This window comes from Musca autumnalis, unplaced genomic scaffold, assembly GCF_047663935.1.
Source record: "Musca autumnalis isolate F117 unplaced genomic scaffold, ASM4766393v1 scaffold_4, whole genome shotgun sequence".
In the NCBI taxonomy this organism is placed as follows: domain Eukaryota; kingdom Metazoa; phylum Arthropoda; class Insecta; order Diptera; family Muscidae; genus Musca; species Musca autumnalis.
This window is the reverse complement of record NW_027411977.1, coordinates 161,175,134-161,194,567: the sequence shown is the minus strand read 5'-3', so window position 1 is coordinate 161,194,567 and position 19,434 is coordinate 161,175,134. Positions and strand designations below refer to the sequence as shown.

The following is a 19,434-nucleotide window of genomic DNA, read 5'->3' as shown; positions in this document are numbered from 1 at the left end:
TCCCATCCGTTTTCAATATATCCATTTAAGATGTTTATTAATTCATTTTGTTCTAAATATGATTTTCCGAAAAAACATCTTCTTATTTCACGTAAAATTGGACATTTAGCAATGAAATGTTGCATGTTTTCGACATCACCAGAGTTACATAAGGGACATTGTTTAGTATCATTTACTCCAAACTTGTTCCCGTTTAGAGGAAGTACATCTGCTCTTGTTTTCATTATTGTTGAAATCTTGTTCAAATTCCAGATATTAACCATATAATCTGTACCAACATCTGGGTTCAAAAAACGGTAAAATCTGTTTTGGCTAGACATTGCCTTTTCTCGTTTTTCCAAATAGCTTCTTCTTCTGAGTATATCCATCATTGAACTAATTGAGGTTAACCATTCCTGTGATGTTATATACGCATTTGATGTTGTGATATTTACACCATCAGCAAGAGTTTCTATGGCTTTTGCCCAAAATAAACGTTTATCCCATATTTTTAGTGAGAGAATATGCGGTAGCCTTTCGTTATTATACTTATGTACGGTATTTGTGATATAATCTAAATGAAGTTTTAACGTGTAAAAATGGTTTTCAGGGACATCCATTTCTAGTGCCAATACATAATTTGGTATGGAATCCGGTAGTTTTAATACTCTTTTCAGAAAATACCTCTGAAGCTTATCTACTTCCTCAAACCATCCAAATCCCCATATTTGCGCTGCGTAGGCCTGAGTTGTTCGACAAACGCTCTGAAAAATCTTCCACTTCGCAATTAATGACATTTCAGGTCTATTTAACACATCTTTCCATGTTGCATTAATGCAGGTTTTTGATTTGATGTTTCTATTTTCAACATGTTTGGAGAAAAACATTTTTGGAGTTATATTGACACCTAGATAGCAATATTCATTAACAATTTCAATTTCCTGGTTACGGTAATGCCAACTTTCCTGCGCAGACAATCGACCTCCGTTTCGAAATACCATTATTTTGGATTTTGCCAAGTTTACTACCATATTCCATTTTTCACAGTAACTTTCCAGTCTTATTATCATTTCCTGTAGAACTTCCTTATCATCGGCTAATATAACAATATCATCCGCGTATAGTAAAACACGTATATTTAGCTCATCAATATTCAATCCTCCTTTTAGGTGGTCATGGAGATCGTTTAGGTACAGAGTAAAAAGCAAAGGCGACAATAAACATCCCTGACGCACTCCCGTATAAGTATTAAAACTCTCTGATGCTTCTTTTCCTGTCCATATTACACACCTTGTATTTCTGTAAATACTCTCTAATAGATTGACTATTTTTGTTGACATCCCCATATTGTGGAGCTTATGGATTAGGAGTCTTCTAGAGATCATATCAAAGGCGGCCGAGAAGTCAACGAAAAACGCATAGACTTTTCTCCTTTCGTGAAATTTAAGGTGCACTATTGACGAGAGATTATAAATATTGTCTACCGTCGAGTATCCAGATCTGAAGCCATTAGGGTCTTTCACTATTAAGCCTAGGATCGTTCGAGATTGTAGGTCAATCTTGAAAACCTGTGGTATGTCAGTAAGATTTTGTTGGGTACCTGGTCACTTTGTCACTTCATGGATAAACTCACCAGGTTCTACATAGAGAAAACCAAAAGAATTTGGCTAGATGCTCCTGGATGTCGGGTTGATAAGTCAATCTGGCCGGTAATCTCGGAGCGTAGAACTATTTCCCTTCTCTCGTTGTGCAAGTCGGAGATCAGAGTTGTTGTCGGGATCATTACTGGTCACTGCAACATCAGATCTATGACTTGCAAATGGGACAACAACAGCAGTGACTATTGTAGGCTGTGTGAGGACGTGGAGGAGACGGAGACAATTGAACATCTTCTCCGTCTGTGTCCCAGACTGAGGGCCAAAAGACACCGACTTTTTGGCGTTCACACGACAGAGTCCCTGTCTCACTTCTCCTCTTCCGACCCCACAGTCTTGTTAGCATACTGCAGAGGCCTTAAATGGCTATGGGGCGGGTTAACCTAAATATACTAGTTAATCTACCTTCTAAATATTATCTGTTTCCTCTCCATCACTCTCTTATCATTTCTCTACTCTCCCCTGTCTCCTTCCATCTACTTTCTCCTATCCATAACTAATCTCCATCTCCATAGCATCTCTTCTTTCCATCAACAGCACTCATCATCACTACAACCGGATCCGCAACTATCTTACACAATTTGTTTTCAACTACAACCAATAAACACACACATACATTTTTCAACACCCAGGATAATCACAATGGACCATAAGGTCTCCGAGTGGAGTGGCTGCAACCTATAGCAGCTGCGCATCCTAAAACCTAACCTAACTTTCCCATCGATGGTTTGCCAGCTCTAGTGATGGACAACACAACTCTCGCAAACTCCAAATTCATCTCAAAATTACAAATTTACTGTGAAGTTTTTGAAATTATGCATATTTTCTTTAAATCTTAAACTCCACAACTGATGCAGTCATGAGTGATGTTTTACAAAGCTCTCAGGAGCCATCACGTAAACACTTTCGTGTTTACCATTTAGCTCAACGATTTTTTCTTGGTATCTACTTACAGCTGGGCTTATCCAGTGTGGATGAACTTAAGATAGCATTGGGTAATAAAGATTCTAACAATGGATCATCAAGCAGCTTAAATTCCAACAGTGGGTGGAGCGCCAAGAGTTTTTTGAAATTGGGATGAAATTTTGAATATGGAGGAGTTTTTGGAAATCTAATGTTTTGTTTATTTTTAACTCTTTTATATATTTAATTTTAGATCTTGATGTTGGTGAAATAGCAGCACATCGTTCCTTTGTGTTCCTCCTGTGGTGTGGATCATCGAAGGCTTGGATATGGGACGGAATTGACTAAAGAAATGGGGCTTTAGACGTTGTGAGGGCATATGCTGGATCCGCACGAAAATCAATAAACCAGGCCACTCTAAACAACTGGAACCAAAAGCAGTATTTCAACTTACTAAAAAACATTGCTTAATGGACATTAAGGGTACCGTAAGACGTTCAACAGATGGTGATTTTATTCACGCTATGATGGCCCAAATGAGGGATAATAAAATAAACATATTGATCATAGAAGGCTTTATGATTTTCAATCAGCCGTAGCTACTAACCCTGTGTAACATAAAATATCACTTTCATCTGCCCTATGTTCATTTCATTTCATTTATTTCAAATAATATTACAAATTTTTGGATACAATTCATAAGGATTTAGAGTTCAAGAATACATCTTTTTCTTCTATGACATTTGTGAATGGTATACGTGACCCCGAGATCAAACGTGCAACGTATGCGTCACCAAAATCGTCATTTGCAGAAACCGTGTCGTACGCCCTTGCACAAGAGACGGCAAGAATAATCACCAATCCCCAGACTCACAAGGTCCGCAATTGGATACCGAGCTCGATGAACCCAAATCTCTTAGTAACGAGATCGTGGCAGCAGTGAAGCAGGCATTAAAAGGAAGTTATACGGCAGCACCAACTAAGGCCAGGGCCCAATCCCACAGAAGCGGGTTCTATCGTACCGGATTGACCCGAAACCGTAGTGTTTCGGCCAGCGGCTGCACAAACCAGCATCAAACCTATGCTTCTACGTAGGTTTGTATGCTGCTACAACAACATGGCCAGGGGTAGGTGTCACAATTGCGACAAAATGGGTCATTTTGCGCGTGAATGTAGAGCGAAGCGATCGAGGTCATCGTCACCACCCCCGTCAAAAGAAAGTAAAAGAGTGGCTCAACGTTCTGCAAATTAGTCACCGTTAAACTAAATCGAGACAGTCCAACGGGGCGTGAACCTGCTCCCATCGACGACGGCCCCACAATCTCCATAGCTATAGTACAACAGAAAACCACAACCTTACAACAACTATGTACATCAATGGCGACAAGCGAATTCTGACCTTGGATATAGGCGCATCAAAGTCCATTATCAGATCAGATCTGCCGAAGGGAAAGATAACGCCACTAAATGGAGTCAGACTGCGCACAGCAACAGGGGAGCCTGCGGCAGTACATGGAAAGATAACCGTGAGACTAACTATTGTCAATAAATCGGTCGATTACGAGTTTATAGTGGCTGATATCGTAGACGAAGTTGTAATAGGCGCAGCTTTTATGATTGCCTTTGGTCTTAATCTGGATATGAAAGAATGTGTGATGACATGGTCCAATGTGGAAATTCCATTAAATATGGGTTACGATAAAAACACACCTATTAGACCTCTGACTACGGAACATGTAATGTTCAATTCATGGAATGGTTTTGTAAGGAGTTGAATCCGGTCCTACCGATTTCCACATGAACACTAGAGAAGGGATATCTTGGTGGAATATTTCTGTCAACATAAATTTGAGAACAGTCAGACGATTGGGAGCCATTGCGGTGGCTAGCTAACAGCCTCAAAAAAAAAAAAAAACAAATATCCTTCGAACATAAACAAAAGAATTATTATAGACTCCCGTGGAAGTGAAGCAAAACAATTTAAACTTGGATGGAAAATAATCTGGCCAACCATTGTACCCCTGTTGGTCCAGATAAAAATGAAAATATGCAAAAGCAAGTCCTATATACTTAGTATTTCAAACTCCTGGTGGAAGAGATTGAGCCTGTAAACCCTTGCCCTACCATGGTCTCAATGGCTTAAAAATGTTGGAGACCCCAAAAACGATCTTTCCCTCTTTAGTCTACCTCACCACTGTAAGGAATAATAGATTTGTTTAACGTTTCATCTTGTTAACACAAGGATATATTAAATAAAGAATTCATTCAGATAGAATACAATAGTATATATATAAATATATTCAGGAAAGTAGGAGATAAAGATACATACATTGACAAGTTGGGCAATTCATTTTGAGATATGAGAGGTAAAATTATTTATATCAACGATTTTTACAATTCAGTTTGAAAAACTTTCTAATTGTAAATGCCCGTTTGAAAGCATACGAATTAGAAATAAAAGAGATGACAGAAAATCACACAAATCGATTTTATATACACTAATATAGATTTCGATTTTTTCAAGCAGATAATTTTAGTTTAGGTTATTTTTCTTTGAATTGGACAATATTGAAATTTGTGAATTGGATAATTAAATAATGGAGTCAGAGTAATAAAAGGAGTTAGAATAACAAGTTATCCTTTTTTTCTAAATTCTTATTCTTTAGTTAAAGTGATGTAATCGAAAAGCTTCATCTATCTTCAGGATATGAAGCGGAAAACTTTGTAGAAATAAAGAATACAAGTCCTTTTCAAGGACTCAAATGCAAATGACATTTTAACACTTTTAATTTACACTTTTCGGTTTTCTTTCTGTTTTACAACTTACGATTGTACTTAATGGTTTATTTTAACATCCTTTTAACTTCACATTATGATGATCGCCGATGCCTCGATGAACATGTTTGTATGTGTTTGTGCAGGATATGTTGAGGTTTTGTTGTAATACCTTGAAAGAAGTTCAAATTTTAAAGTTTAAAATGTTTTGCATATTTTTAGGGTGTTGTCTTTTTTGTAGTTAATTTTATACTTATTGAAACTCTTTGGATGTGGGGTATCATATTTCTTTTTCTAACTCTTTGTGATTTCGGAGAAGTTTAAACAATAATTAAAGAAAAGTTTTGGCTACTGCTTCTACCGGGATTTGAACCCAGGTTGCTGGTGATGTTAGACAAGGTTGATTGCTGCACTGCCCGCTTACACTCTGGGCTACTATCGGTCTTGTTGATAATGTGGTTAACTAATAATTTGGTGGGGTTTACAACGGACTCGGATTGCGTAGACTCCACAACGTCAGAGAGCAACCCGACACTTGGGCTGTAGGCTGGTGAGGATCTATTTTTAGAATCTTCATGCAATTACGTTCCACTTTGTCGTTCGAGTAACTGGTGGCGGTAGAATCACTGTTGGCCCGTGCGGTCTCGCACATTGGCCGATCCCACTCGTCAAGGAAACAGAACAATGTCGGAAACAGAACAATGTCGGCACTGATTTTCACAAAATGGAGAATTTTGACGGATATCTAAAGGAAAGGTAAACTAATCTAACACCAATTGCATCACTGTATTTCATTTCATTCCTTACCTCGGGATAATTTTGTTGCACTAGTAACCGTTTAAGGACACTTTTGGCTAGAGAAATAGAGATCTAGATACGCTTGACAACTAATTTTTACCGACTTCCTTCCAGACCTTTAAATTAGGTTTGTAGCAGTTAAATTGAATAAAATCGAAAAATTCTGGATTCACTTTGGCAATTTTGTTGAGATGTGTGTTTACCTTTTATTTTTAAAGTAAGCCCGCTTAATCACATAATTGTTGTTTTCAAATTTTAAAAACAACAAGTTTTTAAAGTGGGTATAGTTAAAATTGATTTACTTTAGGGAAGGGCAGAGAATACTAGTGTCGTCCAACGCCACTTGGACTCATCAGTTCTCTTAGTTCTTTGCATTGAAGCAAAGAACTCTTCCCCAATTTTATGACGACCAGAGCTCAAGAATAAACGTAATCGATGAATTCGTTTAAATGCGAATTCATCAGAAACATTTAAAAAAACCTCGTAGCCGCATATGTAAACCAAGTAACTACTTCCCATTGTTATGCGTCTCCACAATGCAGAGAATCATCATAACTATGTTGATAGTTTGTCGAAAAATAACAACAAACAAATCGTCCACCGTGCTGTGTGTCTTTTTTAGATTCACTTTGGCAGTTTTGTTGTGATGTGTGTTTACTTTTTATTTTTAAAGTAAGCCCGCTTAATCACCATGTTTAATTTTCTAGCGTCCAAACATAGGCGAACTTTATTCGGTTTTACTACCATACGCATAGGTGACGACCACGCAGAGACAGAAGGTTCAATGTCTCCAAGCGACAACATACGGTCAATCTCTTTATACATTAAATGCTCCACAGTTGGAGACACCGGATAAAACCGTTGTTTTACAGGCTTGGTGTCACCTACGTCTATACTATAGGTCAAATATGAGGTTATACCTAAGCCTTGTTTGGCAAAACTAGGAAAGAGTTCTATGATGGTTTTTAATTGAACCTGCTGGGTTGAGGTTAAAGGATATTTAAACTCGATTGAATCCGATGATGACTCGGACGACGGTATTTATGAGCAGGTAAAGAACCCGATTATCCCAAAGTGGAAACAACAGACGTACAAGGCGGATTAAAGGCGTCAGTAGTAATCGAAAATGAGAAAGATTTCCAAAAATCAAGACCTAGGATAAGGCGTTGAGCTATGGATGGCACTATTAATAATTTCAGTTTGTGGATTTCTCCACGAAAATTCACATCCACAACCAAGGATCCTAAGGTCCTTTGAATCGATCCATCGGCAGTCCTGACTCCAGCTTTTCCTGGCGTATATTCGGAATATTTCGAAAAATCATGGGCGGCCAATTCAGATCCTATGCAGGAGTTGTTGGCCCCGCTGCCTAATAGACCATACTCTGAAAAGTTAAGGAATGCTACTTTGGCATAAAATCGTTTATCATTTGTGCAATTCACTATGGTGGAAATTACATATTTTGACGCTTTTTTTCTTCTTATAAAATACAGTCGAAGACGACGTGTGGATCTTTAGAGGTTGCGACTGAAAATGCAGACACAGAAAATATCCTATTTCCTTTTTCAAGGTACTCTTTGTACCTTTCATGATAAGGTCGAATAGGGTAGAGCAATTTTTCAGCAATTTTAACGGGTTGTTCTATTGGTTTGAGTATGGTAATAGTATTCGGATGCTTTTGGGTTTGAGAGGCTTCCCCATTGGTCGTATCTTCTAAGGAAGATTCCGATTCTGACTGGGACGCGCAGAGTTTTTTGGCTGCATGGAAATTTTTCTTGTAGCACATTTCACACACTGCGGTTTGTACATATTCTTTTTACCGCATCCATAACAAAATACTTTACGATCCTTGAGACAATCGTCCCAAAAATGACCGATTTCGTCACAGTTCCAGCATTTTGTGACGGTTGGATCTTTATGCATAGCATCTACGAAAATATCGTTATTGGTTTCTTCGGAAAATACTTCGTCAGACCGAAGTTCGGCAACATTTCTTCGAACATTCGTGTTAGCATTAGAAATTTGGGGTTTTTGATTGGGATTTTTCCTGAATGAATCCTCATTCATTAGATTCTCCCTCATTTGTACGAGTTTTCGAAGATGAGGTATTGTCAAAATTGGCAGATAAAGAAGTTCGAGACGAATATCTGGGCGCAGATTTCGTACAAGAATTTCTACGAACTCTTCTTCGGGAATTGGCTTTCGCAGTCGATCAGCTATCACTGTTGGCCCGTGCGGTCTCGCACAGTGGCCGGTTTTTATCCCACTCGTCAAGGAATAATTTCTTAGTCTTCGTGAAAGCATACACGAACAAAATTATTGCCGGAAACAAAACAATGTCGGCACTGATTTTCACAAAATGGAGAATTTTGACTGATATCTAAAGGAAAGGTATACTAATCTAACACCAATTGCATCACTGTATTTCATTTCATTCCTTACCTCGGGATAATTTTGTTGCACTAGTGACCGTTTAAGGACACTTTTGGCCAGAGAAATAGAGATCTAGATACGCTTGACAACCAATTTTTACCGACTTCCTTCCAGACCTTTAAATTAGGTTTGTAGCAGTTAAATTGAATAAAATCGAAAAATTCTTCAAAAATCACCTTATCTTGTAACTGTTATGTTTATAAAGGAAATTCAATAGCGTTCAGCTTAAAACATACACAGATTTAAAAGGCGATCTTAGATTTATTTATGCACTTTTTACTTATTATAAAACTTCGATGTTGATTTATGTTTTATATCACAGTCGTTTAAGACAATAAGTTTGGTTTCTTCAGAACAGAAAAGCGAAAGAACAATTGGTATTCTTGTCGGTGTTGTGGGAGTAATGTTCATCATTTTCTAGAAATTTCACCACCAATAATATTTAATTGGGAGAGTTAACCGAGAAACTGACAAATAATGATCTTTTCGTCTAACCGTTACCTACCAATACAAGGACACATAACGATGTTAGCTTCGCCTACTATCCGAAATAAAACGTACCGTAAAAAGAGAGGATTTTTTTCTTTACGAATAAGAAGCAGAATAAAAATATAAAAAAAAAAGAAAAAACATCGGTCCGACCCGGGATTGAACCGCCGTCCTTATGCCTTGGGAGCAGGCACGCTCTCCACTGGTTGGTGTTTTGGCTAAATACTAGTATTAATTGATCAGCTTCCACGAGGGGATGTGAGTACGCGTTAACCAACATTGGTTTGTGGAAAAAAGATTGTAATAGATTACAATATAATGGTTAAAAATAAATCAGGCATCCTAGCCATGGTAGAACAAATAGAAGGTAAAGTTAATACTACAACAAATACAACTCGAACAACAACCACAAAGGAATTTGTTTTTGTTTGTAACGTTACTGCCAGTTGTATTTGTAAACAAAACAAGGAAATGTCTATAAATTATTGGAATTTAAAAAACTAATAATTTTTCACATTTGGTTGAATATTTTGGAAAACATGAATGAAAATTCGTTACATTTTCAATTTTTATGGTTTCACATCATTCCACTAAATGCATAAATTCTCGCAGAAAGTAGAATTCTTGCAGAAAAGTTTGGGGTCGCTGGAAATTCATAGAAAAAGGAGAAGCTGTTTCAATGTTAAGTTTTAGAAATCAAAGAAGCACATGTTTATTAGGGCTTTATTTTTTTAAATTTTAACAAAATACCTCACATATTAACAAACGTTGTATCGCCTCTACAAGCGGTGATTTACTGCGCGGCTTATAGTTCGAACTTGGAGGAGGCTACATATCATTGATATGAAGAAGTCTTTCTGGGAAATGTTTTTTTCCGAATGATATATTTTTTTCTCAAAAAATATATGTCCCTAATGTACATCGAAATAGAAATAAATGTATAAAATGTCATATGAAATTTGACACTAACGTTACAACCCAGTTCAGTCAGCTGTGTATTGCTGCTACCTTTTCTTATTCTACCATGCATCCTAGCAAACAATTTGGAGCAACAATACAAATTATTTGTGGGCAATTTGTGTTACCATAATTCCCACAAAACCGGGTAATATCTATCCTTGTATTAGATATTAATCGGAATTAGAAGAATTATGGTCGGATGTCCTTCGCATGATAAGTTCCGATAAACTTACCATCTAAATCTTCCAATTCATAAAAGACACTGCCGACCTTCTTTCTAACTTTGGCTTGTAGAAAAATTGGACCCAATTTCGCATTAAACTTCTTTTCGGCATTGCTCTGTGCGAAATTACGGCGGAGAACAGTTTGACCAACATTATAGCTAATGGGCCTAGTACGTAAAATGTATTGGTCTTGATTGTTTTCATAAGATGTTGAAATGTTATTTTTAATTTCCTTCCTAATGAGTTGAAGTTGGTCTTCTCTACGAATGTAACTATTGGGTTCGTCAAGTGATTGTATATTTTTCAAGAGGGCATATGTCTCACCATGTGTGATCATATTAAACCCAAATAGGTCAAAATAGGGAGAGCATTTAATGGCTTGGTGTATTGAATTCCGCAATGAACCGGGTAATATCTATCCTTGTATTAGATATTAATCGGAATTAGAAGAATTATGGTCGGATGTCCTTCGCATGATAAGTTCCGATAAACTTACCATCTAAATCTTCCAATTCATAAAAGACACTGCCGACCTTCTTTCTAACTTTGGCTTGTAGAAAAATTTGAGCCAATTTCGCATTAAACTTCTTTTCGGCATTGCTCTGTGCGAAATTACAGCGGATAACAGTTTGACCAACATTATAGCTAATGGGCCTAGTACGTAAATTGTATTGGTCTCGATTGTTTTCATAAGCTGTTGAAATGTTATTTTTAATTTCCTTCCTAATGAGTTGAAGTTGGTCTTCTCTACGAATGTAACTATTGGGTTCGTCAAGTGATTGTATATTTTTCAAGAGGGCATATGTCTCACCATGTGTGATCATATTAAACCCAAATAGGTCAAAATAGGGAGAGCATTTATTGGCTTGGGGTATTAAATTCCGCAATGAACAACTTATATAGGATAAGTATTCGTCCCAAAGTCGTTGATCCTGTTTGAGATATGCCCGAATACTTGTAATGATAGAACGGTTAACGCGTTCAGACGCGTTAGCCTGTGGCGAATAAAGGGCTGTGTAAATGTGTCTGATCCCGAATTTTGTCAAAAAGGAATTAAATCCATTAGATTTAAATTGGGTACCATTGTCACTGACTGTACAAATTAGTTGTACATGATTTAGTAATGGTTGTGCTGTTGGGGAACTTCGTGTAATATTGGAAAATATTTTAATCAGTCAGTTTTCCAGCAGCAACATTTTCTATTAATATGCTCGATCATAAAATATTTAAGTAAAATGGGCAATAAAAATCTATGTATTTTAGATAAGTAGAGCATAAGAGATAGCTGTTTATGTGAACGGCTGGGGTGCATTGATAATAAAGGCATCGCCCAAGTGATAATGCACTCAGCAAGGGAGCAGGTTTTTGTAGTGATAAGAGCATAGAATAAGAGAAGATAGGCTAAGAATTATTTTGTAACTTAGTTCTTAAGATTCATTTTATCATGAATAAAATTAGAATAGAATTTACAACCCAACGGAACGGTTGTAGTTTTATTACTCAAACATGGTCCTTCGAGCCGGACTGAAAGTAAAATACTCACACATGATCCTTCGACAAAAAGAATCAGCGGCCGTAAAAAAAGAGAAAAATAAACGATTATGAAATAAAGAAAATTTAAAAAAAAAATTAGAATCAGTGGCAACAAAATTAAGAAGAATAAAATATTAGAAAAATATAAAAAAAGGAAGAACGAAGCGGTTCTTCTCTAAAAAGGAAGAGAAGAACTAAGCAAAAAAAGACCCACAGGGCATAAAAAACTAAAAAAGAAAAAGAATACAAGGTGATAAGTAAAGTGGATCCCAGAAAAGAAAAAGAAATCATCCTTAAAAATAATAAAAAAAAGAAGCCAAAGAAGGCAACTTCAAAAAAAAAATATATAAAAGAAAAATAAAAAAAAGGCTGAAGCAAAATAAAAATCTAACAAGAGCCGTGAAGGCAAAAATGAAATAGCCGCGAAGGCACATTTAAGAGCCGCGGAGGCAATTTTGAAAAAGACCCACAGAGGCAAAATTTGGAAAAGACCCAAAGGGGCAAAAGAGGACAAAGGCTCCCAACAGTAAAAAAATAAAATAGAAATTTATAGAAAAGAGGACTATAAAAGTCCCACTCGGAACAAAAAAAATCAAAAGTGGACATAAAGTCACATAAAGTTACTATTGAAAAGAGCCAAAGGTCACAATTAAAAAAAAAAAAAAAACAATCATGAAAGGAGATATTCTGAATAAACTAATGGCTCGAAATAGAGAGCTAGAAGGCAGATTAAAGTTAGCCGAAGATGCGCAAATCCGCCTTAGAGAATTGCTGAAGGCTTTCCAGGCTTTATTTCAAGGAGAAATGGTCTGTCCCGTAGACAAAGGTAGACAGGATAAGATGTGGGAGGAGGATTCAATGGAGAGACTCTGGATGGCTGAAAGATATTGGATCTTCTACCCCCACAACTGTGAATGTGACGGGTGCATAGCCGAGGCCAGCCGAAAATATCAAGAGCTGGACCACGGTCAACCCGAAAATACCTCCCAGGTTGAGGAAACAAGAGCCATGGATGAAGAGAATAGTTTTTTTTGGAAAAATTGCGCACAGAGCTGAAAGAAACCAAATGTAATCTCGATGTTGTGCAAGAAGAAAATACACACCTCGTAAAGGAGGTGAGGATACTGAAATTGAATGTAGCAGAAATGAAACAATCATACGAACCAATTGAATGTATTCAAAAGAAGACAACTCAACAGCTGGAAGCACAGCTCTATGAAGAATGCACCGACAAAAAAGCGTTATTGTGTGAGGTTAAAGGCCTCCAAGAGGTGATAGCAGAATTTAAGAACGTTGTTGCGGATGTTCGTGTAAAGTTTAATTCATTGCAGTCTTCCAATGAAGAATTACAAAACCGTAATCAAAAATTAGAGGAACAACTAGACGAAGTCCATCAAAAATTACATAAAAATAATGATGTCTACAAAGCAAGTGAAAACAAATTACAACAATCTCTGCAGGAGTTTCGTGAGGAAATTAAAATGCTGTATGAGCAAAAGATGCAGAGTCTGCAAGCTGCAACCAAAAGTAACTCTAGTGCTATCGAAGAATTACTTGAGACTCGTACACGTGTTGATAGCTTGAATAATCGACTTAGTGAATTGGAATCGACAAAAGCTACATTGAAAGCCTGCATACTTGATTTGGAGCAATTGCTAGAAAATGAGGGTACAAGTCATGTTTCGGATGTAGCCAATTTGGAAGCTGAATTGCAACGTTTACATAATGCGATGGTGCAAAAGATGCGAGAGGACCAACTTCTAACGGACATGGAAATTTCATTGGATCTAGAAATTGGTGCCTACAACAAACTATTGAGTGGCAAGGACTATTTTAGCAAATTGGAATGGTTTGTAACCATGAATGAGACGGCTGGAACAGACACGGGAAGCAGTGATGAAGAAAGAGTTGTGGAAGAATTTGTGAATATCAAAGATACAGTCAATCAAGACACTCCAGAAGAAGAAAATGAACTAATGGAACAACTACGAATGGAGAACGGAACATGTGTACAACCGTTGATTGAAACCCACAGCCAGGAAAAGTGCAGTGAATGGACACATCCCAATAATATGTCCCCAGGATCAAGTGATGAATTAATATACAAATTATTTGTACATGATTTAGTAATGGTTGTGCTGTTGGGGAACTTCGTGTAATATTGGAAAATATTTTAATCAGTCAGTTTTCCAGCAGCAACATTTTCTATTAATATGCTCGATCATAAAATATTTAAGTACAATGGGCAATAAAAATCTATGTATTTTAGATAAGTAGAGCATAAGAGATAGCTGTTTATGTGAACGGCTGGGGTGCATTGATAATAAAGGCATCGCCCAAGTGGTAATACACTCAGCAAGGGAGCAGGTTTTTGTAGTGATAAGAGCATAGAATAAGAGAAGATAGGCTAAGAATTATTTTGTAACTTAGTTCTTAAGATTCATTTTATCATGAATAAAATTAGAATAGAATTTGCAACCCAACGAGTCGGTTGTAGTTTTATTACTCTTAAGCAAGAACTCTTGGATGGGACCAGAAGTGAATTTCTTAAGCGGACATAGCCATTGATACTTTGACAAATGGTCGAGAGCAATAAAAAGACCAATGTATCCATTTTTGGACCTTGGATACGGACCTAATATGTCAACATATAACCTTTGAAAAGGTCTAGTGGTTTAGATTAGCTTCCCCATTTCAGGGTTGAGAATATAATTAGGGTGCTTGGAAGTTTTGCATGTTTCGCAAGTACGTATATATTCCCGAAAATTTCGTCGTAAAAGTTCCAGTGTCTTCCCTATACCACCATGTGAAGCTACAGGACTGTTATGGAACCTTACTATTAATGGAAGTCTCATTTTTTCAGGTATCCACAACTTTCCGGCTGAATTTTCCTCAGTAGTATTACCGGCGTAATGATCTGTCCGGATGTATACAAAGTTGTCAATTATTTTAACATCAGGATATTTGGAGGAATTATCCTTAATTTTAATTTTTAACTCCTGCTAGTCTTCACCATCAAAGCAAGGAGATTTAAGGTCGATCTCTGGTTCAATATGATCAATAACCGCTATCTCATCGGTAGGTATCCTAGACAAGGCATCTGGTACTATATGATCCTTGCCCTTTCGATGAGATATCGTGAATTTATAAGGATTGCAATTTGAAAACCCACCTTGCTAATCTGCCTGTCAAGTCGGGTTGTTTCATCAGCCAGAGAAGTGACGAATGATCTGTGACCACCTCGAAATCCTGTAATTCCAGGTAGCACCGGAATTTCTTGATGGCCTCTATCGCAGCGAGACACTCGCGCTCAGTCACGCTATAATTTCTTTGCGCGGTGTTAAGCTTTTTGGACATAAACGCAATGGGACGTTCATTGCCCTCTTCGTCTAACTGTACCAAGACTGCCGCGATGCCATAATCTGAGGCGTCACAATGCAAATAGAATTTTTTAGTGAAGTCCGGATTGGACAAAACGGGTGCAGTTGTGAGCAATGTTTTTATGATCTCAAAGGCCTTTTGAGCCTCAGGGGTCTATTTGAATTTTGTTTTGGTGGACAGGGTTTCAGAGATGGGGAAGACTATAGAGGAGAGGTTCTCTATAAACCTCCTGTACCAACCCGCAAGACCTAAAAATCCCCTATCCTGACGGATATTTTTGGGTACAGGCCAGTTGACAATAGAGTCTACCTTTTCTGGGTCGGTTTGGATAACATAAGCCAAATACTTCGTTCATGTAACGCAGAAATTTCATTTTTTCTATGATTAGCGTTACTCTGCGGAACTCTTCGGCTATTCGTACTAATATGGCTAAATGTTGACTGAAGTCTTCGGACACCACGACGATGTCATCTAAATACCCGAATACACAATACCTAAGGTCGGGAGGCATAATCATGTCGACAAGTCGACACATGGTCTGTGAGGCAGTACAGAACCCGAAAGGCATCACTACAAACTGGTACAGTGGCCTTCCGGGCACTGTACACGCTGTGAGAGCCTTTGACTCTTCTGAAAGACCAATTTGCCAATGGGCGTCTTTTTGATCAAGTTTGGTAATAATGTTTGCCTTAGATAGCCTCGCAAATATACCTTCAAAACTAGGATAGGCATCTTTTTTGGTGACCATGTTTAATTTCCTAGCGTCCAAACATAGGGATTAAAGGGGTCAGTAGTAATCGAATTATCGAAAATGTCAAGGGCCAATGAGAAAGATTTCCAAAAATGAAGACCTAGGATAAAGCGTTGAGTTATTATTAATAATTTCAGCTTGTGGATTTCTCCACGAAAATTCATATCCACAACCAAGGATCCTAAGGTCCTTTGAATCGATCCATCGGCAGTCCTGACTCCAGCTTTTCCTGGCGTATATTCGGAATATTTCGAAAAATCCTGGGCGGCCAAATCAGATCCTATGCAGGAGATGTTGGTCCCGCTGTCTAATAGACCATACTCTGAAAAGTTAAGGAATGCTACTTTGGCATAAAATCGTTTATCATTTGTACAATTCACTATGGTGGAAATTACATATTTCTGACGCTTATAAAATACAGTCGAAGACGACGTGTGGATCTTTTTGTTACTTTAGAGGTTGCGACTGAAAGTGCAGACACTGAAAATATCCTATTTCGTTTTTCAAGGTACTCTTTGTACCTTTCATGATAAGGTCGAATAGGGTAGAGCAATTTTTCGACAATTTTAACGGGTTGTTCTATTGGTTTGAGTATGGTAATAGTATTCGGATGCTTTTGGGTTTGAGAGGCTTCCCCATTGGTCGTATTTTCTAAGGAAGATTCCGATTCTGACTGGGACGCGCCGAGTTTTTTGGCTGCATGGAAATTTTTCTTGTAGCACATTTCACGCACTGCGGTTTATACATATTCTTTGTACCGCATCCATAACAAAATACTTTACGAACCTTAAGACAATCGTCCCAAAAATGACCGATTTCGTCACAGTTCCAGCATTTTGTGACGGTTGGATCTTTATGTATAGCATCTACGCAAATATCGTTATTGGTTTCTTCGGAAAATACTTCGTCAGACCGAAGTTCGGCAATATTTCTTTGTTCACGTGAACATATTAATTTTCTAATAAAGGTAATGAATGTCTTGGTGAGGGTTGAGTGTGTAGATTAGAGATCATTTTGTTAAATAGGGATCTAGTTTAAATACAGTCCACTTGAAATGGGTAAACATGTGGCAATCAGACCTCCTTATCGTGGGAGGTCGTTAAGAGAAAGGAGATAAGAATTTCCATTCCCACATGTGGTATGTCTGAAATGGATTGGTACAGGCAATCTATGAGCAGTCTAATAACCATGTGGTTGCTTGCTACATGTATGCGCATGTAAGATAAGAGTATTTTACGACCTCTTCATAAGATTGTATGGCAGATGCGTTCGTACACATATGTGCACTCTCACTTTCTCTTTTCTACACACTAGTTTAAGTAGGTTAAGTAATATTTTTGTATTTAGTTATTAAGACCATTTTTACGTTTAATAAATCAGTGCATGTATAGCATTCATATAGGAAAGACCTGTGTTTCTTTCCTTAAGTCTATAGATCCCCATTTACATTGGTCCTTCGAGCCGGATCAGTGACCGAATCCAAAAAGAGCTGGGAAGCTGATAATTTGCCTCACAGGGAGGAAATTGGGTCAGCTGGCTGGTGAAGTCTTGATATCCAATTGGGGATATTGTCCGTAGGGAAAGAGAAATTTACCATGCTGAGCCAAATGGAAACTGCGGCAAAAATTGCTGATGAGGTGGAGAAGCTTCTTGTTCTCATCAACTGGGCGATTGAAGAATTAAATGAAACCCAGACTAAGCGTTACAATGAAGGCGTTTATACGTACGTGGAGAAGCAGAGGTTTGCAGCATCGAAGCTGGCAGCAACAGATAAAATGGTAAACGAGAAAATCCTCCAATGGTTTACCAAAAAAGAGGAAGTGGTACCAGTAATGTTGATGCCTGTTAGGCCCTTGTCATTGGAGGAACAAATAAAATTCCTGCGATGGGATATCGACGCAATGGACTATGAAGAAGGGAAATGGAAAGCCAAGAACAAGATTCTGGAAATTGACCTTCAAAATGCTGAAGAGGCTAAATCGAGCCTTGAAACCAGAGTGAGCTCTCAGTGTGAGGTGATAAGAGACTTACACATGAGGGATGAAGAGGCCAAAATGGAAGTCCGTGGCCTCCAGAAAAAAGTGGACAACGAGCGAATGCAACGCAGGGCCGCGGTAGAAGCTATGAAGATTATGAAAGGGGAGATCATGGCAATGGAAGTTGCTATGACCGCATGCCAATCGGAAAAGGAAGATGTAGTCAAGCTTGCCACTACACTAAAGGAGCAAGTCAAGCGTGAGGCTGAGCAATCGAGGATAGCTAAGGAAGAATTAATAGCGGCTATCCAAGAGGGAAATTGTGAGGTGACGGCTATGAAGGTAGAAGTGAGAAAATTTAATAAAGAATTGGCTAGCGCAGATAGAGCGCGACATGCAGCTGAATGCAAACGTGATGAGTTGGCGGCAGTACTGTTGGCTAAAGATACAGCTGATTGTCAACTGGTGGTGGAAGGTATTAAGGAGGCTGATAATATTTTCCAAACTATAAAAGAAATGGAAGCATCGATTACAAAGGGTAATCAATTGCAGATCTCTGGAGTGCTGAGTCAGAGGGAATGGAAATGGTGGTGACGGCGAGCAACAAAGGCGAGGGGGCTTCAAATCTGAGCAACGATGCTGCAGACAGAAGGGATGAGGCTATGGAGCCATATTCCCAGGAAGACGAATCAGTCAACAGCTCGGCACTGACCAAATACCAGGCAGAGACAGGAACTCTGCTAATAAAAATGGAGCCTATGAAGAGGGAAAAGGTGGACAGCCCAAAGGAACAATCAGAACATACAGTTGCCATGGAAGACATTAAGTATGCTGGAGTCAACAAAGCCCAATTCACAAAGAGGGATGAGAAGAAAATGTTCTTCAGCGTTGATAAGAAGATAAGCCAGGAATATCCATCTAGACAACCTGTGAAGGATGACATTGTTCAACGCCAGAAGAAAAAGATGCCCGAGGCCGGAAATGTTAAGCTGTTAAAGAAGGATGACTTTCTTCGACGTTGGAAGGAGAAGATGCCTATGGCCAAAAAGGTGAAGTCGCCAGAAAAGGATAACTGCCTTCAAGGCCGGAAGAAGACTATGCCCAAGGCCAGAAAAGTAAAGCCGGCGCAGAAGGATGACGTTGCGAGTATCAGAGTGAAGAAGCCGCCAGATGAAGACGACTCTACCTGGAAGATGAAGCGGGAAAACAAAGGTGGTACGAGCAAGAAGGAGTGGCTGAAGCGAAGGAGGAGCTTTCGGGGTGCTTTCACTTAGGCTGATTATTATAGTATTGATTTTTATATTGCAATATCTTTCATTTTAGTATTTCCAATTTTTTCATATTTAGGATTTTAATTGATTTTTGTACTTTGAAATTTTGTTTATATTTCATATGTATTTTTGGGCCCCCAAGGTGTTCACGTGAACATATTAATTTTCTAATAATAAAGGTAATGAATGTCTTGGTGAGGGTTGCGTGTGTAGATTAGAGATCATTTTGTTAAATAGGGATCTAGTTTAAATACAGTCCAGTTGAACTGGGTAAACATGTGGCAAGCAGACCTCCTTATCGTGGGA

General features: G+C 38.2%; 1 protein-coding gene across 7 annotated transcripts in view; it reads left to right on the top strand.

Moving 5' to 3' along the window:
• Positions 1 to 17,287, top strand: part of LOC141401390 (lamin-B1-like) — a 123,687-nt gene extending 106,400 nt beyond the window's left edge. For 6 of the 7 annotated variants that reach the window (XM_073981613.1, XM_073981619.1, XM_073981618.1 and 3 more), the window contains one exon: positions 2,791 to 17,287. In XM_073981613.1, coding sequence (XP_073837714.1) covers positions 12,895 to 13,908 — 1,014 coding nt within the window. In that variant the 5' untranslated portion in view covers positions 2,791 to 12,894 and the 3' untranslated portion in view covers positions 13,909 to 17,287. Of the gene's footprint in view, positions 1 to 2,589 lie in introns of all 7 variants that reach the window. The other variant, XM_073981614.1, reaches the window with a different exon arrangement.
• Positions 17,288 to 19,434: the final 2,147 nt, after the last annotated feature.